Genomic DNA, 26,545 nt, shown 5'->3' on the forward strand with positions numbered 1-26,545 from the left:
CTGGCTGTATTTTGCTATTGCATCTGCATGTTGACAGAACGTTGGTAGAATGACAGAATATTTTTCCAGGAAATTGCTGTGTAGCATGTTTCCCTCCTCTGATTAAATTCTGGAGATGCACCCAAATAAATAGAAAAATTACTTGAAAAACTAATGACATGTGAACACAAAACTGAATGTAACTTAGATGAGGGAGGGAACCTTACTCTTTTTTGCTAGCTTACAAAATCTTATTTTAAATGCCATTGATATTATTTAAGCACTGAATTTCTAAGACTGCTGAATTCTGTTATTTTTAAAGTGTTCTCAAAGAGTAGATGGAAAATATGGTGTAATTAGAAAGCTAACAATAAAGTTCTTTTTCTGTCTGGGCTGTGCTGCCTTGGTGGCTGGGTGTTTAATACTGGCATCCTGCTGGGTAAGCACACCCTGGTGACATGGGAATGTCAAGTGTAGAATTACTGAATGGGTAAAACTGCCAGTGACTTAAAATATCTGTAACTGGTGGCCTTCTGCAGGTGCTGAGATTACATTTTGTGCTGGGTAATGGATATTTCATGCTTATGTTGATGAAAACTACAGGTATTCGAATGCTCGACCAGCCGTTTATGACAGACATTATTGAGGCTTCCTCCATCAGTCATATGCCTCAAGTCATAGATATATATAGTGCCAGCTGGGGACCAACTGATAATGGGAAGACTGTGGATGGACCTAGAGAGTTAACGCTGCAAGCAATGGCAGATGGTGTGAATAAGGTAACAGTTTTAATAATCTGGGTTCTGGGGCAGAATGGTGTGTACATGCTTGAACTGAAAACAGTGACTTGGGAACACAATGCATTTGCACAAATTATCAAACTTTCACCATATTTCAAGGTTCCTTTGATGTTCACTCTGCAATATTTTGGTATTGATTTTATTGTATAGTCTCAGCATACTGTGTTTATCTTTAGCCTGCTAACTGATGCTTTTCATAGGCCATTGCAGTCAAAATGGAAGAGCCTGAACCTGTAATATTCCCAGGTTGAAATACGTCAGCTGAGCTACTGACACTGCATTTTCTGTTTTGGCATGTTACCAATTTAATTATTGTTTGGATTTGGAGTGTCTCTTGGGTTACTCATGTAAGGTCATTATTATAGCTGTGATTAAACTGCAACGGTTTGGATGTCCCTGGACTAATATCATCCAGGAGCCTCCTTGCTTATTCCCACATTCCCAGCTCCTTCTAGGAGCAGTCTGTGGTCTTTGTAAAAGACACTCAATATCACCCTGTGATCTGTTTAACCTGTACACTATAAGATGGTTGGAGGAAATGTGTGTGCCACAACTCAAAAATAAAATAAATTAGCCCAGACAAACCAACCTAGCAAGGCTTTATCTCTACCTCTTTAATGTCATGCAGCCAAGACAACCATGGCTGCCCCCTGGTGCTGTAGGGAATGAGCCTCCTCCCCTTGTCTGGTTGTAGATGGGTTTCTGTATTGACAAGATCTGAAATTACCCAGAACATCTGCGATAGTTTTCTGTGGGAGCTCCACAATTACTTTTCCATCCAAATTATTTCTTCCTTTTGCTTGTGCCAGATTCTCCCACTCTTCATCACCAGCTCACTGTAAACAGCACATTCTGTTTACCATGTTTTGTGATATGATAATTCAATCTACTGCTGTGACAAGTAGTGAAGCATCTACAGCTTTCTCAAATGCTGACCCTCAGATGTTTTGCCTGTAACAGAGGGATTATAGTTGTCTTCAAGCTTCCACCCATAAAATTTACTGCAATAACAATGGAAGACTTGTCAAAAATTCCTTCTGAGTCTGCTCAGTTTTTTAGTATAAACTGTACAAACCTCTGATGACTTGAGTCCCTCTGAAGTCACCTTACACAGGCTGTGTTTCTTCTTGTGATTTTCATTTATCTAGTGTTTCCATAAAGATCCCCTTAAACACTTTGGTTTTTGAGGAGAATCTTTCTTAGATGTGTGACAGTTCTAGCAGCACCTTGATGTGTTATTGTTGCTTGATCTCTCTTCCACTTATGTTGGTTGTAGCAGATATAAACTTTGAACACGGAAAAGTTTCCATGTAATTTCTGTGCTGTCCTTATCCAATGGAGAACTTGTGTAAAAGTAGCAAAAAAGTAGCAAAAAAAAAAAATTTCTGTGCTGTCCTCATCCAATGGAGAACTTGTGTAAAAGTAGCAAAAAAGATGGAAGATTGAAAACTGAACTAGAGTTATTTTACCCTTCAAGTGAAGCAGATTTTAAATCATAATCATGGGGATTTTTTGTAATTTGGTATAAAAAATACCTTTGAATTAACTTGCTGTCCTATTGCCCTATGCTTTAATTTGTGCAGCTACACTGGAATTAACCTTCTCTTTCAATGTTAAATATCAGAGTAGGGATTTTTCTTTTCTGTTTTATTGCTTGGTTGGAGTCCCATACGCAGAGTGTTGGGCATATTACCTTTTTAATACCTTGTCTTCAGGAGTGTTTGTGATTCTCTTAAAGAAATAATTTGCAGTAATAAGATAAAAAGAGGCCCTGAGATCACTCAGGTTGAAGGCTCAGGAAAGAGTGAGCGCAGTGACAGTGATCTGTGCTTTGGCAAGGATTGCTTTTATCAGGAGACATATGTCTCTTTTATCAGGAGACATAAAATTAACAGGAGAGCCTGCAGTAGTAATCCAGTTCTCTCGGCAATTGGAGAATTAGGAGGAATTATACTGGATTCTACAAAAAAAAAAAAAAAATTGCTGTCTTGGGGCAATTACACTTAACCTTGTAGTGGCAATATCCCAGCCATCTCCTGGCAGTATGTGCACAGAAGATGGGACAGTTCTGCCCCAAATAACTCCCTTTGTGTTATGATCTTAGCTTTATCTACCCTTCTTTTGCTCATTACATTTCCTAATGGAACAGTTTTTTTGGGTATAGTTTGTTCCGATTTGGTTTTTTTGAGGAGCCAGATTTTCTAGAGGTATTTCAAGCTGTCAGTGGATGCTGGGTATTCTCCATGATACTCTGAAAAACCCACTACAGAGCTGGCTGCATGTAAAGGAAGACTAACAAGCCTTTGATATAATACCCTTTTACCTAGTTTAGGTCTATAATATATGCATCACATTCTCTATTGACTAAAAATGTAAATCTAGTTTATTATTATTTCTCAGTGTAACCCTCCTATCTTATTAAAAAGTATCTTTTGTAAACTGAGAGACAAAAAAATGTAGGAATTCTTTTTATCAGCCTAGAGCTGATTCTCACCAGTTATGGCTCATGACTTAATGATGAAGCCGAAATATTGGTGGGGAGGAAGCAACATGCTGAGAATAAAAATGTATTCTTAAACTAAAAGCAATACTTGCAAATGTCCTTGAAGGCAATATAAGAGCTCTTGCATGGAGCAAGATTAACATCCTTTCTTCTAATGCAATAAAATAAAAATCAGTAAGTAGGAGCGATACAGAATTCTTACCTAGAATATGCATTTAATTGAGTTGACAAACACAGGTAATCTTTGCCTTGCTGCCACCACACTTGGGAGCCCTGTTCAAAGAGGACACTGCCAAGTGTTTCATCCTTCCCACAATCTCCATTCCACTTTCATGTCCTTCAGAATTTCTCCTTCCAGAGCTACTGAGATTTGGGGGTAACTAGTCACCTGATAATGACAATATGATAAAAACTGCAGAAACTGTGAAACTTCATGTTTATATGTCTATTTTTATGTGTTGAAGCCACCCAGCTATAACCAGCTGGACTAAGGCCAACATTTCTGATATATATTCTTCTAGCTGAAGATGTCCCGGCTCATTGCAGAGTGGAGTTGGACTAGATGGCCTTTAAAAGGTCCCTTCCAACCCAAACTATTCTCTGATTCTATTTTCCTACCTTTCCTCTTCCATTATCCATTCTTAGCATGTGTTAAACTCATTCTTGCCTTTGCCTTAATCATACCTTCATTTTGGTGGGCTGTTTGCTTGGAAGGTAAATAGCATGAATAGAGGCAGCACTGAATTAAGGACAACACAATCTGTCATCAAACTGGCAACTCCTTTATGGGCTCTCTTACTAATTATATCTAAGGCTAAGCACAAAAGGGATAGTGTGTGCATGAACTGGGTGTCAGCATAACCCATGTAATCAGAAGTTATTGGGAAAGGTACTCAAGCTGCTCTTTGTTGCTAAGATATTTTTTAATGTGATCTGGCTTCACTGTGGTATCTCAAGGATTTAGTTCAAGGACAGTGGTCAGCAGCATGGCTGGGTCACTGAGCAGTGGTGGTTGCACTGCAAGGATATATGACCTCACAGTTGAATTAGCAAGAACTTGGGAATAGGGATTGAAAGGAGTTTCATACACACAGTGGTCCACAAGTATTTGGCAATTACCAGCACTGGCTTGACACGGGTGAACACTCTTACCTGATGCAACTTTCAGCTGCTAGAAAATACTTATTTGGGATGTAACTTGAAAGGACTTTTTAAACTTTTAGTTTTTAAAGATTAGACTGAAAGTTGTATGTTTACTGTACTTGTCTAATGAGGGGGCCTTGCATTCATTGTATGCATAGTATGACTGGACAAAGCAATGCTGTGTGAGTTACTTATCCCTTGTCTGAGCTGTGCTTACCCACTTTGGGGGTTAGAAGGCTTGGAGAGGGAGGTAGAGATGATGGAAATCCTGTGACAACACATCTCTCTTAAATAGAGACTTTCTGTTCTCTAGTATCTTGCATCCAGAATTTCATCACCTGTCATCTTAAACAGGAAAAGGCAACTTAGGTTAAGGACTAATTCCACTTACATTTTATGGTATTAACCTGGTTGTAGTGTAGTGTCCAGTAAACATTTCTTATTTGCCATTTCATGAGTCTAGTTCTTTCCAGCTTCAGTTACTGGAATTTAAGGCAACAAAAAGAAGTAATCAAATAAATTGGTCTCTTATCTATTCCATTTTTATGATGTAGGCTTTTATATTAGGAGGTTGTGAGTGGTTGCTCATGGACTGAAATAATTCCTTGAGATTTCACGTTCTCAGCCAGAATATATAAGACATGAGCCATTTGTGCTTGTGCTGGTGAAAACATTAGTGCTTCCCTAATGTAGTTGTACCTAAGAAAACAATGCCCAAGTACAAATTACCTGGGGAGCAGTATTAAGAATTCATAGTCACATCATGGCTTTGTAACTGGGCTCACCAATGAAGGAAGAATTGACAGTGTAAAAAAACAAAAGGAAATATTTTTCATTTACCTCTCTCCAAGTGCACAGAAATTGTGTTATTGTTCTTTGAAAATATCATGTTAATGAAGTATATACAGTTAGATGCCTCTAACATAATTTTATTGTTCAACAGCTAAGTGAGGACAGGAAAATTTATTATATGACAACCATCTGATTACTCACTTTTTGAGGAAGCCCACCAAGCTACTTTATAACTTGGGAGCCTTTTACTATCGTATTGCCATTGTGTCTGAAATATGCATTATAATTCTATGCCTTGTCTTTTTCATCTAAGATAAAATCAAACCTTATTAAAACCCCACACATGTTCTATCTGTTTGCAATTCTGAACCCTGGTCATCTGACAGGGATCTTTTCTAAGGAGGCAAGATACTAATAGAGCCTGAAAATGCTGATTTTGTTGTCTCACTCTGCCCTCCAGGAGTGTTTTTTTTTGCCTAATCTCTGTGCCACAGCTAAGCAGATAACATGGTTTAGCTTCCCAGCAAGGCTGATACTGCAAGCTGGGAACCTTTGCACGGTGCTTCCAGGAGCACAGATGAACCTATGAGGCCAGAGTTCATCACACCACTTGGGAATGCTGGGAAACCAGCATTGTCACTGCTAAAGAGCAAATTGGGTGTGTAGAGTCTTTCTGAGTGATAATCTAGTTCAGAAATAATGAGAAGAGAATGAGATTGATTTTTTTGCAAATATTATCAATACTAGAATTAGGCCTGTTGAATTGTTGTAATATCACTTGTGGTACACAGCCCAGCATCCAGCAAAAAAGAAATGGCTAATTAAAAGGTTTTGCCTTAGCAATTTCCAAGTTCCCTTCTCGTTTCCCTGCAAGACTGAACCCTCACTGAAACCTAATGCTGCCTCTCTTCACCAAAAATATAATTTTACATATATTTCTCTTGGCTAAGAGAAACCCATCCAATTTCAACAGCAATTTCGATGTAAAAAAATGGCTCAAGCATTATTTTTAGCCAAAGGAGGTATTAACAATTAAGCAATTAATTGTGGGTTGGCATATATGAGTTCAGTACTCTTCTGTGACCAATTCTAAAATAAGTTACAGAAAGCCTTTTATTAGAGTTTATGAATTGTATGTCTTAGATTTTTTTGAGCCTTGTATGCAGCAGTCTTGGAGTTTGGTGGTTATTACTTGACCCAAATAGTTTCAGAAATCTGCTAGGACAAACTGGACAGACAGTTATTAAAGGCAGGAAAATGTGAAAGGGACACAAAAAGGAGAAGTATGTTGGAAGTGTGGTTCCAAGTGATAGTTATCCTCTGCACAGTAGCCAAGTATTGAACTGAGTTCTTGCTCCTGCTAAAACAGCTTTTCCTCTTCCACTGTTGAATACCAGAAGGTTAGGCCAGCAGGGAAGGGACAGACAGGGCCTTCATCAGTGGTGAATTTGAGAGGATAACCCTGTTGCTGTTTCTTCTGAGCTGAACTGTATGGCTTGTGGCTGTGCTGGGCTTTTCCAGGGTTACATTTCAGCATCTCCAGGCCTTCGGAAGGAACTGGATGTAGGAGAAGTGCAAAGGCATTCAGCTCAAACAGGGTAGCTGTGCGCTTGAACCTGTGTGGTGGCAAACTTTGGCAATCCAAGTATGTTTCCTGCTATGTTTTCTCTGAGGTATCTCTGAGGTTAAATCAAGGTTGCTTGGCTGGCTGTCAGAAATGTGTTTCTGCCTAGATTTTGCTTTAGGTTTTTAACAGTGCCCAAGTCATCAGTATAGGAAAGGAGCAAAGGGATCCAAGAAGTGACAGGCTACCAAATTGCTCTAGGCAAATCATCCTGGCAGCTGGAGGAGCCACGGGAGTGAGAGATGTTAGGGATGCAGGAACATGCAGGCAGGCTCCAGAAAACCCTGGCAATACAAAAAATGGGCAGCAGTTCAGGGATGCCAAGGACTCGCTGCCGCCAGCTGACTTGTACTGCATAGCAACCTCTGCAGTAGGTCGTTGCAGCCTGAATAGCTGCTAGTAAAGTTCAAGGTAAGGAAGCAAAAAGGGCCTTTGCATAATATCAACAGATGTTTAATTCAGCTGGCCAGTGAGATGTTTAGAGTCCCAAAGCACACACCTTGTGGAGGGTCCAGGTTCCCCTCTCTCAAGGAGCCCCGGGGTGACCCTGGTCTCCAGGGCGGTACTAAGAAAAGGGCCAATCAGGGGATAAAGAGGGAGTGGCTCAGGGACATAGGAACAGACATAGGAGGAGCTGGGGAAGGAGCCAGTGGGGTCTTATGGGCTTTCGAGGGAAGCCAGGGGATGCCCCCCAGGGTCTCCACAACTCCCCATTTTGAAATTATTAAGAAAGCTTTTCTGAAGGGTCAACTGAATCAACACAAAATGACAAAAACAAATAAAAACCCTCTACATGTGTGTGCTTTGGGACTCTATTAAACATCTCACCACATGGCTGAATTAAACATCTGTGGATATTATGTAAAGGCCCTTTTTGCTTCCTTACCCTGGACTTTACTAGCAGCTATTCAGGCTGCACAAATGGCGCACTGAACAGAGACCTCTTCTCCTAGAATACATCTGCACTAGATCACCCTGAGAATTGGGGTTTTTTTTTACCCCAGTGTGGTGAGTTTGAAATTTTGGTTCCTTCCTCCTTTTACTCTCCAGTGTTGGGAAGAGACTGGGTTAAGATGGAAACAGCACTCACCCATGCAGAACAAGAAGTTTACCTTGTTATAAATGCGGTCCCATATCTCTAATTTATTAATTCACAGACTTAAAATTTAGGAGCAGTTTTTAATTGAGCAGCCATTTTATAATACAATCAAATGTAATCCAGTAGTTACAAAAAGAAATTTGGCAGTGGTTCAGATAAAGCATAAGCAAAAATCGATGGTGGGCATCCCACCATCCCACCCTGCCTCACATACAAAAGGCAAAAGGATCCAAACACAACTTATATACTGTATGCTAATGCATATTCATCAATGTTTTCCCATAAATCTCCTCCTGTTTTAGATTCTCAAAATCTATGTCACTGTACTGCGCAGCGCATGCTCCTGTTGTTGCTGAGGGAGGAAGGTACCCCCCTCCCACTTTTGGCTCTTTGGTAGTCTTCTTGGAGGAAGGCCGACAGTCTTTCTTGCTGTCCTCTGAATAACCTGGCAGGTGGTGCATGCGCATTAAGCTTTGTGTTATGTAAGTAAGCACCATGTTCCAATTAAGCCTTATTATTTTATAGATAAGACCACTATTTTAGACTCCCTGTCTGGAATTTCCCAACTTTATTCTCTTTATTGTCCCAGCTTCTCAAGGTCGGTCCTGCTCTGGGAGTTGTCTTAACTTCATCTTGATGCCAGTTCTGGCTTGGGAGTCTCCCTAACTTTTGTTCATCCCAATTTCCTGCATCCTGTTTCTCACATGTATCATCTACGAAAAAACCTATCTGCTTCATAACACTAATCACATATACTTTTCCCAATTATTTTCCCAAAATATTGATGTAATTACAGTTTAGTTAGCATGAATCACACCCATTTATCAACCTCCACCTTAAAAATTCTTTTATTCAAGAAAACTTTTGTTTTTCAGAGGGGGAGTTGAAGTGTTTTGTACACTGGTTATTTAAGCACTTTCCTTATATTTTGCAGAACTCAGTCCGAACCAATACATTTTTGGAAGTAATTTGGGAAAAGTTAAAAACTAAGACAGAATTCCGTTCTTTATTTAATATGATGATGAAATCCATTCTGAATCTTGAGGACCATTTAAAAAACAGCTGAAAAAACCCTCCTCTGTGTTCCCCTCTTTGTGCCCCTGCACCTCCTCCCCTGTCACACAGACAGACTCCTCCAGATTCTCCCATCTTTACTCCTGCTGCCCAAGTTGGCTCTCACCGCATGGCCGCAGCTGCATAGTCACATTGATGTGCTCAAGATGGCAGATACCCCATGGTTGGAGCTGCGGGGTCCCCCCTTCCGCCCTCTGGTACTTACACTTCCTCCCACAGACATGTTCACCTTGGTTGCTATAGCACTGCAAGACGGAGCAGGTGGTGAGAGCCATCCCCCCTCGCACTGAACAGCTGCCCCCGCAGAAAACCTGCGGCCTCCCCACTGCTGCTCCACATGGCTGATACTCACTGTCCAGCCCGCCCCGTGGCAGCCCGCTGCATGGGGGCCAAGGGCGGGCAGGCACGACCGGCGGGCCTAGGGTGCTGCTGTCGACGGGCAGGCAGACAGCCCCACCGGGGGATGGCTTAGAGCCGCAGTCCTGGCTGTGAAACCACTGCCCCCATGCCAGCAGCGCCCGCAGGCACCAACCGAGACAGACACCCGAGAAGGAGAAGAGGCTGAATTTCAGCGTGGCCACTAGCACCGGGAGTGCGATGAACTTTGCATGGCAGCGCACCAGCAACGCATCCAGCACCACCAACACAAACACAAACCCACTGAAAAAGGTAAAAAAGTCCTTGCCATGAACATTTTGGGGACAGTGAAATGGTTCAATGTCAAAAACAGATACGGTTTCATAACCCGGAATGATAACAAAGATGTGTTTGTTCATAAGACTGCTATAAAAAAAATAACGCCAGGAAATACCTCCACAGTCTAGGAGATGGAGAAATTGTGGAATTTAATATAATACAAGGAAGAAATGACCCCCAAGCAGCCGATGTGACAGGACCTGTTAGAGTTCCAGTGCAAGGTAGTAAACATGCACCAGACTGCAAACCTGCGAAATATTATCCACATCATAGAAGTCCTCCACACACCTACCAAGGAAATAGAACCCAAAAAATTCCTGTGGCATCCGTATCCCCCTCCCACTTTCCCCTTTTCCTTTCCATTGTCCTGTTACTCTTTTTTTATGTTCCCATAAATTCCTACCTCCCTTTCCCCTCACCTATGGTCTCCCTCCACTAATCCTTTTCCCCAGAGTTCCTTCGTAATACCAGAGGGAGTGTGATTGGGAGGGAAAGAAAGGAAAGTTTCCCTAAAGTAACCATCTTTTTCTTAAAAGTTAATGATTTCTGTTTAGAGTTTCCAACAGGCACACCACCTACCTACCTACCTTGTACAGGGTCTGTCAGAGCCAACAACACCGCCACAGGTGACAGAGAACCAATCCCTGCTGAAGAAACCTTCTCCTGACTCAGTTTCCTGATAAACCATACTAAGCAAACCCTGCATCCCTTCTGCCAGCTCTAAGAAAATCTGTTTGGACATTGGGGAGTCAGAATTTTTTGCATTTTGAAAACTGTCTTATGAGTGCCTTTATTTGTTTTTGTCATTTTGTGTTGATTCAGTTGACCCTTCAGAAAAGCTTTCTTAATAATTTCAAAATGGGGAGTTGTGGAGACCCTGGGGGGCATCCCCTGGCTTGGGAAAACACAAGAAGCTTCCCTTGAAAGCCCATAAGACCCCACTGGCTCCTTAGTACCGCCCTGGAGACCAGGGTCACCCCGGGGCTCCTTGAGAGAGGGGAACCTGGACCCTCCACAAGGTGTGTGCTTTGGGACTCTAAACATCTCACTGGCCAGCTGAATTAAACATCTGTTGATATTATGCAAAGGCCCTTTTTCCTTCCTTACCCTGGACTTTACTAGCAGCTATTCAGGCTGCAACAATAGGTGGCTATGCAAAATCAAACAACCAAAGCTTCAGGAAACACTGGCTCAGGTACTAGCCCAGAGGCCATAATGAATGAAGAAAACAACAAGGGGGGAAAAACATAGTTTAGGTAATGCCTGAAGTTACATAAAGTGAGAAAGGCTGAAGTCTTCTGCCAGCTTGCTTTTGCAAGGTAGCTCACAAAAGATATTTCTCTGGGATTATGCATTTATGGAAGATGAGAAAAAGGGGTAAGAATATTTCTCAGGCAATGTTTCCTCATGGTGCAGCTTCCCACTAAAGACACCGGAAATAGAAAACCTGCTCTTTTCTTAAAGAGAGCTTCACAGGAACTGTCTGTGAATTACTAAACATATAGCCTTGCCAAACATTTAATTCTGGTTCAACTTGAATTGAGAACTGGGCCTCTCTTGGGCTGGTATTAAATGCACCATGATCCATTTTCAGCTCTGAGTGAGATATATCTTCAGATGGCTCAGAAGGGTGAGTGCCAGGCCATGCATCACTTTTGGAGGAAATGAGCAGGTTTCTACAAGATTGTGGAGGAAAGATACTCTTTAAAACGTATCTTAAAACCTTCCTGGTGTTGTGTTCTTCCTGAATCTTCCTTCAGGCTCCCTCTAGTGGTTACAGTGTATGTTACTATTGCCTTCTTCAGTCCCGTTTTTGGTCCACATGGACAGCAGCTTGAGTCACACTAGTAATATTTTTTAGGTTCACATAAGGTTGAGATGCAAATAAGAGCTTTCAGTTCACTTTAAATATGATGTTTAGTTAATACAGCTGGATTTTATTTTTCTGGCTTATCACAGAATCATAGAGTGCTTTGAGTAGGAATGGACCTTAAAGGCCATCTAATTCTTGAACCCCTGCCATGCCACGAGCAAGGATGCGACCCACTAGATGAGGACTAGATCAGTTTTATTACTACTACTATCCAGAGAACTGAAAATTTACTTCTCCTGAAGCTGTATATTTCTACCTGGTAAACTACACAATCCCTGAGAACAGCGACCAGTTTGCTTGTGCAGGCAGTCTCTCTGTGGGATCTGACTGTGGGACATATGAACAACAAGTCCTAAGCATCATTACAAATAATGCGGTTGAACTGCTGTCAGTTTATTCCAGCAGTGTTTGCTTGTCTTTCCAGTCCTGGCTAGGAAGGAAAGGCAATTGAAATTAGAGTATTAAGAGATGAGTTGTAGGTTTTAACACTGAGACCACTTATGGATATGACTCCTGTGAAAGCAATATCGTGAAGCCATTCTCAAAGTTACAGTAATTGCATGCATAAAACCCATCCCAGAGTTTCAGTTCCTCTGTGACTTCCCCTTGCTTCATACCAACAATATGTTACATGCATTTTCTGCCATTCTGCTACAAATCCCATTCATGGGGTAAAATGCTTGGCAGCACAAAACAGTCCTGCTGAGCAGGGCTAAGTTTTTTTCTCTGTGCTGGACACTGCAGAGGTTAAATTCATGTTAGCACTTTAGTGAATTTCTCACATGAAATTGAAGTGTTTCCCTTTCAAATGACAAGAAAGGAGATTGTTTAAGAACGGGTCCATACATGACGAGCATCCTATTCCTGCCATCTGCTTTCTGTGTTGGACAGCCACCTGGTTTTTTGGGACTGAGGCTGTCCAAAGCAGGTAGAGGGTTGCAAAGTGATGTGGTGGTGTTGGTGGGCATGGTGGTGGCAAGATTGGTATGTAGCCTCTGAAGGCAGTCCAAGGACAAGGTTTGGGCCCATAAACTAATGGCAGTCAGAGCAAAAAGTGGGATATGGAAAAAGTCCAAGAGAAAAAAGGCAGAACTGGTGTTGTTCTACTGAATTTTATTTTTAAAATAAATTGCTAGCATGATTTTGTTCTTAAAAGTACATATTTTTGCAACAGTATCCTCCTCCCTTAAAATGCAACTGATAGCAGGCCTTTGTGGAAGTTCTTAGATGGATTTCAGAGAGCTTTTTCATAGTCATTATCTTTATTATGAAAATCTGTGTCCTGAGATGTTACATATCCCAGTGTCAGCAATCCTGCTGCGCAATTCAGTGGATTATAATGCAATTCACTAACGTGCTTGAAATAATGAGGTTGCTCTGTTCAGTGGGGTGCAATGAAAAATAGAAGCTACTGCTGGGAGCTCAGATTTGATTTAAAATCCTGACTGAAAAGGTTCCCTATTAAAATGCTACTGCAGGTTACTACGTTTTTATATTCATTAACTTCCATTTCATGCTGGGCAGTGAGAAGACCAGAAGAAATTTTTTAGTGTTTTGCTCAGTGCATCTAAACAGTGTGTTAAATTCTAGCCTTGCAGACTTCTGGTGCTCTTGGAAGTAAATGTTGGATTACTTGAACTAAACATAGAGAGAAATGGTGGCTGTGCTCGAATCAGTTGGAGATCTGAGCTTTGAGTTCCATACTACAGATCTTTCCCTGGGAGTTGAAGTTCTCACATCTCACTCTCTTTCAGACAGCTCCTACCTCTTTCTGATTATGGAATTAAAAGGAGCTGAGTTGATCCTTTCCCACTACTTGCCTATCTGGAAGCTGGGGAGAGGGTATGGATTTATTTAGTTTAATTAATGGCAAGCCTTTATAGTAGCCCTTCAGCTTCAGTCAGTTCTGTCCGTCTCAGAATAATTACAAGACCGTTTTTCTGTAGATTTTTTGTAAGGCCTTGTAGCTTTATTTTCTCCTTAAAAGTAGAATCTGGTTTGTCAGAGAAACAACTGAGCCAATCATACCTTTGGAAAAAGAAATGTATTGAGAGAAAATAGTGCTGGTAAAGCTTTTTAGCCATTGTCTGAACCTAACTGGATCTTACAAACCCAGCCTGTGAGATGACCTATATCCCTTTTAAAACACTTTTCCTCATGGCACTTAGACCATGACATAAATGCTAATGAATATGTAAAATGTCTTGGCATGTGCCACAGGAGCCTTCAGGGTATGAAGCAAACCAGATGATAAATGGAAGTGCTTTGTGTACACAAGATTGCAGAACTGGCTTTGGCTGCCATTTATCTGGATTTAATAACCTGCATAGGTCTGTGTATCACAGCTGAGGTTTCATATATGTTTTATTTGTACCATATTTCTCCTTTATAGATGCTCAGCTTTACAATTAGATGTGCAGTTGTTTTCCCAATTGATGGGGGCGATTTAAAGGACATGGATACCAATAAAGAATGGTCTTATTTTACTACTAATACTGAGGCAACACAGAGGCAAAATAATACATTTAATAAAACAATAAGCTTACTATGCACTTGGCTTCAGCAACAAACAAAACAAGCAAGATAATGCACCTAATAAGTACTGTATGAGGGAGAGAGAATAGTGATTGAGAAAGATATATCACAAATTGCCTAAATACCATCCTCCAGAACCCACAGCCACTGGGTCTGTTGCAGTGGCTATTTGGAGAACTTTCCAGGGAACTGGGAGGTCCTAGAAGTGCGTTCCCTCCTAAGTGAGGTCTCCAGAGTCACTGCGAATGGAGTGTTCCAGCTTTTATAACACACTTCCCAACCAACAGGGACCAGGGCTTGGCCAGAGCGCAAGCCGTGGTGGGATTTCTTGCAAATAAACATCTGGTGGTGTCAGTTGGGAAGGTTTCTTTAAATGATACATTTATTAACATATCTTGCAGATAGTTACGTAAGGTCATGTGAAAGTTTTTAAAGCAGTCGGTTTCATGTTAAAGCAGCTTGGTGAGCCTGTATGCAAGATTCTTTTGTTAAATGGCTAACCATAGACAGTATCTATTTTATGATTTTCAGGATTCATCTAAGTCAACTTTCGCTTGGGCCTGTTGTTCAAGCCTGAGCACTTCAGAAGTTTAAAGTTGCTGCTATCTCCTATTTGCTGTTTAACTCCAGAGGGTTGATTTTCTCCTCTCACAGGGCCGGGGTGGAAAAGGCAGCATCTATGTCTGGGCCTCTGGAGATGGAGGCAGCTATGATGACTGTAATTGTGATGGTTATGCATCGAGCATGTGGACAATCTCCATCAATTCTGCCATAAATGATGGGCGGACAGCTCTGTATGATGAAAGCTGCTCTTCAACCTTAGCCTCCACCTTTAGTAATGGGAGGAAGAGAAATCCAGAAGCTGGTGTGGTGAGTCCTGATACTATTGTGCTGCTGTTGCTGTGTTTGTGCATGATGTATATCTATCTGTATGACCTATTGCAACTCTGTGTACTTCGGAGCAGCAGATGGTTCTTTGTTGTGATGAATATTTTCTCATTTGCAGTATGTGATGGTGCCAAAACTGTCAGCTGAGAAGATGTGGGATTTTTACTGAGAACAGAATGATCTTCCATCTTTTAGAGCTTCAAAGGAAAGTCGGTGCTTTCCTTTATCAGAAACCAGATTACAAAGTTCAGTTGCCCTCTTTCTGGAGGACAGTGTGACAAAAGGTTTCTGTAAAAATCTAAGTTAACATCTGAGATCATATTTTCTTGTACTGGCAGACTTCTGCTGTACAAGCAGCACAGAGCAAAATGACATTTAGTCATCCACGGAGGACATATGGGGGTTCTGATTACCAGAGCCTGCTGTTGCTGCAGGGCCATACCTACAGCTGGAAAACAGGCAAGTTTAGTTCAATTGTATTTAGGATTCACTTCCACTGTAATGATCACGGCTCTTTAGCACCTTCAGACTAGTTCAGTTTACAGAGTGGAAAATGCAGGCATACTGACTCAAAGTTCTTTTTTGCAAAAAGCTGTTGTACATTTTCCATGGCCCTGTTTCAAATCCCCAAGACACAGTGTGCAATCCTAAATGCCCACATGCAGTAGCAGACAGAGCACTGCTTTCTGTCTTCAGTCAGCTCTGTGATGATACCAGCCAAAATGATCTGTGGCATCTTTGTAATTATTGCCATAAAATGCATTTCTGAGGTATTTTTCTGGTCTCTGCTAGTGACTAATCTGCACAGAAGACAGCAGCCTGGTGCTGCTGCTGGTCTCGGAGTTGGACAAATGTTAAAAAACTCAATAGTGTTAACAATTCTAGTTCAAATCTTTTTGATAATCAGAAATGAATTTAAGGCCTTTGGTGGTTAAGCCATGTTTGTAAGAAGTTTGTAAGGGTTCTAAGTGATAATGACCAGTGGTTTACTACCTGATGACTTGCTCTTTCATTTATGCTCTAAATGTGTCTCACTGTGGTTTTAAATTGATACACTCTTCCAGAAAAGAACAGAGCATGGGCATGAATACAATGAAAGAGCAAGGACACAAACTCCAATTTCTGTATTTTTCTGAGTCTGTAGCTGCAGTGAAAATGGGATAGCTGGTTTCATTAATTACATCTAATATCATTGCAGGCTACAACAGATTTGTATGGCAACTGCACCCTGCGTCATTCAGGCACATCTGCAGCTGCCCCTGAAGCAGCCGGAGTGTTCGCCCTGGCCCTGGAGGCTAAGTATGCTGTTGAGAAATTCCTCATGAGCTCTAGAGAGGAGAGGACCTGTGGTTTATTTAATGGTGTTCGTCATTTCAGTTGGCTGGCTGTGGCATGAGGCTGCAATAACCAGCTCAAAAGCCACCTTGTACAGTAGTGGTGTGCATCGTGACTTGCAGATGGAGCAACAGCCTTGCCAAAGTTGCATGGCGGATGTATTTTGGCTGTCTGGCTCTCTCTGTGTCCTCCCCATCCTCTGCATCTGGGAATTAGACTTCTCTAGCACTGTTTGGAGGAAGGGATTATTTAATTTCTCCACATGTCCTCTGTGAAATGCCCAGCCTATAAAAATATAAGAATGACCCTGTAATAAGAGACAGGAGTTCATCTTGTGCTAGGATACTGTCTGCAATGACAGATGCTTAGGAAGAGGACAAGAAGTGAGGATTAAAAATGATCTTACAACAGGAGCTTTGTTGAGCCATGATTTGTAGAGACAGCAGTGGGTCTCTTCTGCTTAATAGCCAGAGGCAGATTGATCTTCCTTGGAGTTGTCTAACTCTTTTTCAGATTGTCTGTATTTGGCACCTAGGTCATCCAGTAACAACCAGTTCCTCAATATTTTTTTTTGCAATGGTCGTGTGGAATGTTTTCTTTGTTTTCTTAACCCATTGCTGGTAGCTTGCTTCTGTGTTCTGTAATTGCTCTGTTACATGAAGGAATAAATATCCATTGTCTGTTTACTATCTCCATGGTATTCCTGACGCTGGAACCATTTTTATATCTTGAAATCATTACCTTCTTCTCTACTGATTAGGAAAAGTTTTCCTTTCAATATGTTTTTTTTTTTTTTCATGAACTGAGGCAACATTTGCTTAGTTACAGAGTTTCAGTTGCTGTAACCACAACATGAAGTGAGTACTATGTGCATAGTTTCCTTCAACAGTGCAGAATAATGAAGATTTGTGAAAGGAGGCCAAGTTTACATTAACAGAGCAATGGCTATTGTGCTCAGAACATGACTTGGTCCAAGTCTCATTTTTCAGGTTTTATACATGTAAAACACATGCCAAATGTTTAGCTTTGGATGATCATTCCTTCTACTATCAAATTCATTCAGTGGGACAGCCACTATATAAAATATTAATATGGCCATAAAAATGTAAAGGTTTAATGACTTTTCTGACCACTGAATGTTTAAACTGGACTGGAACCTAAATATCTCAGTAATAATTATTCTTTTTCATTTGAGCTACCCATAAAGACTGGAATTACTCTGCCATTATAATGAATAGGAATTAGACTTAATACCCCTGGCTTGCACTAGAATTTCTAGGCTTTGCTGAAAAGGCAGCAGGAGAGAGAAGGAACTGTCAGTGTCTTCCATATCCTTCTGGCTGTATTGAATTGTATTGTGCATCCTGGATGAGCCTTGCCAGGAGTCACTGACAATCTCCCATGAAAGCCTGTTCTTGCCTGCATTATGTCTGTCAGCTCATACACAATATAGGACTGATGTGTCTCTCAAACCAGACCAATCTGTGAAATAGAAAGTACAGCTTTAAGATATGGAGCAAGCTTTTAAAAGATCACAATAAGAATGATGCAAGCGATATCTTCTTTTCAGCTGTCTTGTGTCACCTTGGGGAATGACAGTAAGGCTGTTCTGGTATACATTCAGCCCATACACATGCTTATTACTTGGGGCACAGAAAGCTGAAAAGCACGTCCTTTTAGGCTGATGGTTTGAATTAGAAGTGGTTTTGCAATTTTGGAGAACATATTTGGAAAAGTACTATATACTTCAAACCTATTCTTATTCTCACTGAGCTCAATAGAAGGACCAATAGAAGCTTTGTTACTGATATGTGTGTAGTTACAATTTCAGTGTTATTCATAGAAGCAAACTTTACCCAAAGCCTTACTCAAGCACAGTTTTTCTTTAATATCTGCTTGGAAATACTGTAATGTTTGTTTCTCATGTTGCTCTTCCACAGCTTGCATCTGACATGGAGAGACATGCAGCATCTGACAGTGCTCACCTCCAAGAGGAACCAGCTTCATGATGAGGTTCACAGGTGGCGTAGGAATGGTGTTGGACTGGAGTTCAACCATTTGTTTGGCTATGGTGTCCTAGATGCAGGAGCCATGGTTAAGATGGCAAAAGACTGGAAGACTGTTCCTGAGAGATTCCATTGTGTTGGAGGGTCAATACAGGAACCTGAGTAAGTGAATAGTCTGGTGGATATGTTTGGCTTCTTCCAGGCATCTGGGAGACTGCAAGCATAAAATTATGTTAGCAAAGACAGTTAAAGAAACTTAATGAGGTTTTTTTGTTTCCTAAGAAACCATAACATTACCAGTAATAAGTTGATAAAACATTTTTTATCAACAATGCTTGATGAAACTATATGATTTTTCAGTTCCTGGCTTGCTGGAGCAGTACATTCTATAGCTCATCCTATATGCTAGTGCCAGTAGTGTTAATAGCAACATTCATTTCTCCTGGGCACTCGCAGGTATATTTGTGGTAAAGTTTCTGTGAATAAAGAGCCTATCCCCAAATGAAAATCTGGGAGACTGGCACTGTAAATTACATAAACTGCTGCCACATGAAATATCTATCAGCCAGGTCATATCTCATTGTGAGATTCTTCAGCAGACAATTTTATCTCCAGAAGACTGAAGCAAAAAAAAGCTGAACAAGTACCAGCACTGAGCACTATGGCATTTAATTGTGCTTGCTTTAAGCTCTTAAATTCTCTAATTTCAGGGTAGGTAGTCAGGTTATTTTCTGATTTACCTTTACGTGCTAAAGTGAATGAGTCAACAAATGAATGAATGAATGCTAATTGACTACAACAGCTTTAGTTTAATTTAAGTAATTGAAATACTAACTTAATAATGGCCTGAATTATATCTATACCATTTGAAATTTGACTTTTCAGTGCCATTTTTGAAGAGAACATTATTCTGTTGGAAACAGAAAACAAACCAGGATGCCACCCTAGCACATAGCTCAGCCAGGGAAAGAGTGGATTTTCCCCCAACCTTGCAAATTGAATTTGCATGATTCAAGGTTCTGCAGCTGAGCTCTGAGTTTTAATTTATCTGTCCTATGCATACTCACAGGTAAAAAACAAATGAGAATACCAAAGCTGGTTTTAGGATATCTCTAGGTTATTAATAATTAAATGCACAATAATCTCATTTATCTTAGGATAGCTCCATTTACTGAAATGGGGATCATCCTAGAGGAGGAAAGAACATTTATTTCTGTAGGCTGTAAGGGTGTCTCCCTGTCAATTGCCTGACACATCTATATATTAACAGTACTGCTATAATATTTGTGTTCCCCAATGAAAATGTCACTGACAGGAGATGATAAGCATTATGAAGTGCAACATGTACATTTTTTGAATTGCACATAAAAAAAATAGCTAGCTAAGTCCCAGCATCTCCAGAGATTCTTTGGAAATTAAAACTCTGCATCTTTGCTGTAGATAAGTGGGTTGTTCTCTTGGTTTGGCTTGCTGAAGCAACATTTTATATATATTTTCTCTATATTTTTATTTAAGTATAGATATTTTTATATATAACAAATGTATCTGGTATAGATTTATGAAGGTGAGCAGTTGATACAGAGGTGTGTTTTAGAGCAGCATTGTCAATTAAGCAAAAGGCCAGGAAATAATTAACAGACATAATATACCGTGTACTGAACACAACCAGTATTTAAAATAGAAACATTTGTTAGCAACAGGAACTTTTCCTGACAAGGGTTCTGGCTGGTTTAGGGAAATACAAAATTTTAAGAAAACGTAGTCCATTAACTGAGGAACAGGAGCACACAGGAGCTCCCTCTGCTCATCTCCCACTGCACCTGTACTACACCTGCAAAAGTGGATATACTATATATAATCTCCCACTGGCTCCTATGCCATGGACATACTATATATATATATATATATATATATATATATATATGTATATATATACACACAAGTTGGGTAGTGGCACATGGTAAGGCTGTGGAAAATCCACTTTTTCTTCTTCACCTTTGTGTCAGGCTTTTCCATTAACCCTGGTTCTTTTTGTTTCTTTAGGAAAAATCACCTAGACTACAATAATTAGTCTAGTGAAGCAGAGACTATTTGATCCTAGTTAATAGGAAAGGGGGAAACAGAGGAAGCCTTTTCTCGTGTTTTTAGAGAGCTGAGAGAGCTTTTGCACTGCAGTATTTGAGAAGGTGGAGAGAAAAGCTTTTTGCAGCTGTCAAACCTTCTGCAGAGCAGATGTTGTGGGAACATATTGCTCTTGCTTCTTTGGGCTTTAGTCTGGACAGGAAGAAAAGACTCATACTGTGATGTCCCTCCTCATTAACTGAAGGAGATAAAACACTTGTCACATCTCTGGGAATGAAGCAGTGTTTGACAAAGCTTTGTCCACTGTGAAAAGTCTGTGAGACAGCATGAATTCAGATTGAGTTGAGATAGAGGCTTCCCATGCAGAGAAACTGCAAGCACGTGGCAACTGTGAAATTACAACCCTTCACATCTGTCTGCATGTAGTGCATTTTCTTGTGCTTTGACATGTCAAATAAGTATCTCAAGAATATTGTGTTAGATGCTCAAATGTTTTAGCTATACAATATTTATGTTATGCCAACTTCTGCTCCATAATACTCAGAACACAGGTTTTTCAGTATAAGGTAAGTGTTTAAATGCCTTGAGGATCTCGATCTAAATGAAGTTTTGCTCTGCAAGTACTTCCAAGAAGGTAATACTCTATGGAAGGGGGACAGAGACTGGCCTGAGCCACAGAGTGATGTACCAAGTGTAATATCTGGAGCTCATCTCAAGAAGAAAAGAGTTCCTTGAAGCTAGGCTAGAATGAAATGCTTTCACTGGTCTCTAAAGAATGTGGTATTTCATTAGCAGAGGGAAAAAGCTGGTGCTGATTTCTTTTGAAAAGAAGGTATTCATTACCACAGTGTAGTCAATGCCCGTCAAAAGATTCTCAATTTGCACAAGTAAGGTCAGGGAGAAGCCACTGGAAGACAAGATAATGACAAGGTGACTGGACTCTTTTGTGACTTGGTCACTTTCATAATGATTGCTGTAATTCTTGTCTTTCAATTATTTCTTTTAGACAGAGGAAAATGTCACACTGCTTAAAGAACACTGATGGTGAAGATGTAGAGCATTTTTACACTTTCCATGTACTTTGCCAGCCAGTTTCTGAGGCAGTGGGTAATTGAAGTTGCATCCTGACCCCAACAGGTTTAGAAGGCACTTTACAGGCTCATCTCCCCTGGGCCAGACTGCACTTTGGTAACTTCGTAAACATGTGCAGCTTCTTTCCTTGGTGTATGTACTCATGTACGGGAGCTGTTCAAGGATGGAAATCTTTGTGGAAAACTATTTTTCCAATGAGCCGACTCCAGCATCCCACGCTTGTGCTGGTTTCTAAAGCAGAACAAGGACATAGGGTTTAATGTGACTGCACTGAAATTCTGTGCAATTGGTTCCTCCAACACCAGAGAGCCATTTGCTGCTGTCAGCTGTCATTTAAGGAAACTGACATGACTGACTGCTCATGGTTCTTTTACTGAGTATGCACATTATTATGCAATTGCCCAATATAGGAGTGATAGGTAAAGACAACCATGAATGTTAGTCCTTAAAAAGCAGTATGTGCTTCTAAATTTTATTACTACTCTCTTTCTGTAGATGTACATTTCATAATTATTTTCAAATTAAGGTTTTGGTATAATTTTCTAAAAGGGGAACATTTGCTTTCTGACTAGGTTTGCAACTATTATTTTCTTACTTCTTCATGTATTAATAAGGAAAATCATACAGTGTTTTTCTGTGAGGCACTAAAACCCAGTACTTTTAGCATAAGCCATATTGTACTGTTTTAATTTGCTTAATTATCTTTTGACCTACAGAAAGATACCACCAAGTGGCAAACTGTTCCTCACACTGACAACTGATGCGTGTGAGGGGAAGGAGAACTTTGTCCGGTACCTTGAACACGTGCAGGCAGTTATAACTGTGAATTCCACTCGGCGAGGAGACCTCAACATCAACATGACCTCACCAATGGGAACCAAGTCCATTTTGCTGAGCCGGCGCCCCAGGGATGATGACTCCAAGGTGGGTTTTGACAAATGGCCTTTCATGACCACTCACACTTGGGGAGAAGACCCCCGAGGTACCTGGGCTCTGGAGATTGGGTTTGTTGGCAGCCAGCCCCAGCGGGGTGTGCTGAAGGAGTGGACACTGATGCTGCATGGAACTCAGAGTGCACCGTATATAGACCAAATTGTAAAAGATTATCAGTCCAAGCTGGCCATGTCCAAGAAGGAAGAGCTGGAAGAAGAGTTAGATGAAGCAGTGGAGAGAAGCCTGAAGAGTATACTGAGCAAGAAGTAGTGCTGTGTTGCATGACGGTGTCTTTCCTTCCCCAGACCCTTCTACTCACCGTTCTACTATCCAAACCTCTGTGTTAGACGTATTACAATGATTGTCTCTCTAGACAAATTATCATCTTTTCCTGATTTTAAAGTCTTATATCTCGTCAATAATTATTTTACTTGCCACTGAAGCAGTCCATTTTTTATCTCTAAGCCAAAAAATGTACTCCCACCAAATAGTATGTACAGTTTGTGACTGTAAATGATGATTTTTCTTTTGTGTCATACAAATAGGTAATAATCTGCAAAGAAGTTAATGGCTTTTCCCTTCATATTTATGTGATATATGTTTGTATTTAAAAAAAAGTGAATTTTTACACTGGAAGTTGGTGATAATTGAGCACATTTTAAAAAATGATAGAGAGAGGGAATCACAAAGAGGTTGTATGGAGAGGTCTTTGAACATGCTCCTTCTGCATCACTGACTTCAGTGGGACTTCCTCCATTGGGTTTAACCAAAGTACCACTAGACCCCACAAAAAGAAATAATCCAGAGATAAGGAACATTCACCAATCTGATTGGCAGAAATCCAATTCTTTTGAGAGTTTTATTTCATACTGCAGTTACACTACATACACTCTTCAGCTACAGGATGGATCAACAGATATGCAATAAGGAAGGCAAAGCAATGCCAAAGCTGGGTGGCAGGGAGAAGTGATTTGCAAACCGGGTCAGGGCCTCCTAGAAGCACAAATCCCAGTTTTGCTAGAGTTTTTTTTTAGTTTGGTTGTTTTGGGGATTCTTTTCCTGTGTTGTTGTTTTTGTTTTTTGTTTTGTTTTGTAATTTTAGCAATTTAAATCAATTTACCATCTTACAGCAGAACAAGCACATAGGGATGAGCTGTAGGATTTCTGGCAGTTTGTGTGCATCTTCTGGTCTCTCTACTGAGAGGTTCTCCGGCACTGTAAATGAGGCTGTGTCAGCATTACCAACCACAGACACCTGTTTTCTGGGGTTTGCAACCCAGCTGCCAGTAAACTGCTGTGGGGAAAATTTGAAGCACATAGTTTCAGTCCCAAAGCAATTTTTAATTTAAATTTCTTTTTTTAAAGCTATATATTTGCTGGTATTATGTTATACAAATATATTTAAGGAGAAAAATATGCTGAAGTTATTAAAGTGTAATGCAATGTTGGCCTTCTTGAGAAATAAAATGTAGTATATTTGGGAATATTTGCTGGCAGTCATTGTTTTTTCTGTTTAAAGTCAGTCCCACCTTGACTTTTTGGACATGAGTTAAAGTCCATTTCTCTCACCCTCAAGAGCATGCTCTGGCTATTGCTGCAAAACATAACATTCTCCCTGGTGGGAATTACTGATGGAAGCAACCACTACATGTTCTCTGGTGTGAGATTCGAAATTTAACCTTCGAGAAACAAAGGGTCTTGATTCTGCAAATATTTAGGCACTTGCACTAAAGTTCATCAGTGGACCTACTTAAATGGTAATTTTAAGCAGATATTTCAGATCTTTGCAGGATCCAAGATCTACATTTTAGCAGTGACTACTTTCAGATTTTTTAAATTTATTTTTAATATGCAGAGTATGAATCTAAGATGCTTTAATAAGAGTTGTTCTGGTTGATCCGGTGCATAGTAGTAGAAACACATTCAATAAGTAAATATTTATCTAACAAATTAAAAACATAACCCAAAGGTTCTATGGTGAACATGTTTCACTTAAGAATGTATGAGAATAAGGTTAATTCAAGAGACTATCAATCTTTTATTTTTCCGTAAGAGGTTTGTTCTTTCCTTTTCCAAATGAAAAATAAACAGCTCAACAGCTCAAAGTCTATGTGAATTACACTCTAAAGCCAAGCCAAGCAGCCTCACACTACTCACAGGTTTCTCATTGCATGCAGCAGTCCCATCAGAAAAATTTACCACATATATATATATATTTATGCACACACCTGTATGACTAAATACATACACACCTGTGGTATCACTCTCTGTGTGTTTTAAATATATATATAAAACATACAATATATATATTCAGAGTACGTTACGTATATTTGCATATAAATATGTCTAGAATTACATATGGTATGTATGGCATAATACACATACATCGTAACTTTTTGTGTGTATGTGATCAAAGAGGTCACTGAAAGTTTTTACTGGACTTCTAAAATCTGGAAAAGTTTTGGAATAAGAAAAGTCCATGTGGAATTCATAAATGAACATGTACATGATTTTCCATTGCATTCATGTAATTTTTCAGTTGTCTGGTAAATTATTAAATATAAACCAGCAAAATAACTAGATGGCTGTCCATATTTTCATAATGCTGACATAAGTTAGTAATTGCAAAATCACAATAATGAGTGAAAATGGTGAATTTTGATATAATTATATATATAAAACTACATTTATATACAATATAGACATCTACTTCAAATTCTTGGGGATTTTTGGTTCAAGGCATCACTGAAAAATATGTCCAGTTAGACTGATTTTTTATGGTATTGCTGATGCAAAAGAAAGTTAATTTTTTAGTATTTATAATAAAATGGAAAACTAAGCTCATGATGCAAAACAGGTTTGCCCTGTGATGATGTTTTATAATATCAGTAAAATAAAGAGCTGTTATAAACTGGCAGGTCCTATCATCATTGCTTATCTGAAGGTACATGGGAGGTAAAATGCTGCTCTCAGTGTGATGACTTCCTACTTCTCTGCTTTTTACACTGGTGAAGAAATTGGTATCCTGCATATACTGGATACTGAGAAGATAAATATTTGACAGCAGCAGATTATGAATAAAGTGTTTTATGTTAACTGTGAAACTCTGTCACATAGAAGATTCATGCCACAGGCTGGGAGGAGCTTTTTTCAAATTTACTTGACATTATTTTCATGGTTCAAACCCATTGGCTCCAAGGTCAGCTCTGCAAAGGCAGCAGCAGTGAAGGTGCTGAGCTGCATTGGGAGGAGGATGATCAAGAATAGAGACTGTGGTAGTTTTGCACTTCAGCTCATAAGCAGCTCTGGTCCCAAGGAAATGCTACAGCAGATTTTTTTCCTCTGCTGTTTGGAGCACTTTGATTCACATTAAGCCCCCTGTTTCCCTTTTCATCTCTACTTCCCCCCCCCCCCCCCCCCCCCATAACTTTTGGGAACTTTTTAGCTCCTGTGTTCCCATGGCAGAAAGTACATTTCATTTTATAATACTCTGTCATGTCTGCAGCAGTACAATCTGGCAGGGAACCTCCTGATCTAGTTTTAGCATTTAAACACTTCATTGAGAATCTGCATTTAATGTAGAGGTTAGCCCCTAAAATAACAAGATTTACTATACACTTCAGCAAGGTCACTATTAACTACATACTACTAGTGGTTTTCTATGTAAATTTCATGCAAATATACAGAAAGTTTCAAGATTGTAGCAGAATTTAGCCCTCACCTCTTCTTAGTCCTTGAGTTCTGCTGGTTGCTGCCCAGGCAATGCAGTATGTGATTTCCTTCAGCAGTAAGTGCCATCAAACCAGCTTTAGGAGCAGTTCTTACACCACACTGAAATGCTGAGCAAGGGTTACAGCCATCATAAACCAGGTCTGGGTCAGCAGCCAGTGGTGACACCACTGCACAAAAAGGATTAAGGTGGTGGAGGTATTCACACACTGGACACCTCACCCAGGCTGTCCTGACATTGCCTCCTTGCCATTGAATGAGGCTTTTTGTATTTTGAACATTGGGTCCACTGTATTGCAGTGAAATCAGATGGACTGGGAGGGGGGAAGAATATCCAGTTCCATCCAGGTACTGCCTGAACC

At 40.2% G+C, this 26,545-nt stretch overlaps 1 protein-coding gene across 5 annotated transcripts in view; it reads left to right on the plus strand.

Annotated features, from left to right (window-relative positions):
* Nucleotides 1-23,940, plus strand: part of PCSK2 (proprotein convertase subtilisin/kexin type 2) — a 103,217-nt gene extending 79,277 nt beyond the window's left edge. For 4 of the 5 annotated variants that reach the window (XM_077175966.1, XM_077175964.1, XM_054630206.2 and 1 more), the window contains 5 exons: nucleotides 583-758; nucleotides 14,773-14,988; nucleotides 16,205-16,305; nucleotides 18,282-18,509; nucleotides 22,238-23,940. In XM_077175966.1, the coding sequence (XP_077032081.1) occupies nucleotides 583-758; nucleotides 14,773-14,988; nucleotides 16,205-16,305; nucleotides 18,282-18,509; nucleotides 22,238-22,724 (1,208 nt within the window). In that variant the 3' untranslated portion in view covers nucleotides 22,725-23,940. The remainder of the gene's footprint in view (nucleotides 1-582; nucleotides 759-14,772; nucleotides 14,989-16,204; nucleotides 16,306-18,281; nucleotides 18,510-22,237) is intronic. The other variant, XM_077175967.1, reaches the window with a different exon arrangement.
* Nucleotides 23,941-26,545: the final 2,605 nt, after the last annotated feature.

The sequence above is a fragment of the Agelaius phoeniceus genome, chromosome 3 (genome assembly GCF_051311805.1).
Source record: "Agelaius phoeniceus isolate bAgePho1 chromosome 3, bAgePho1.hap1, whole genome shotgun sequence".
NCBI lineage: Eukaryota > Metazoa > Chordata > Aves > Passeriformes > Icteridae > Agelaius > Agelaius phoeniceus.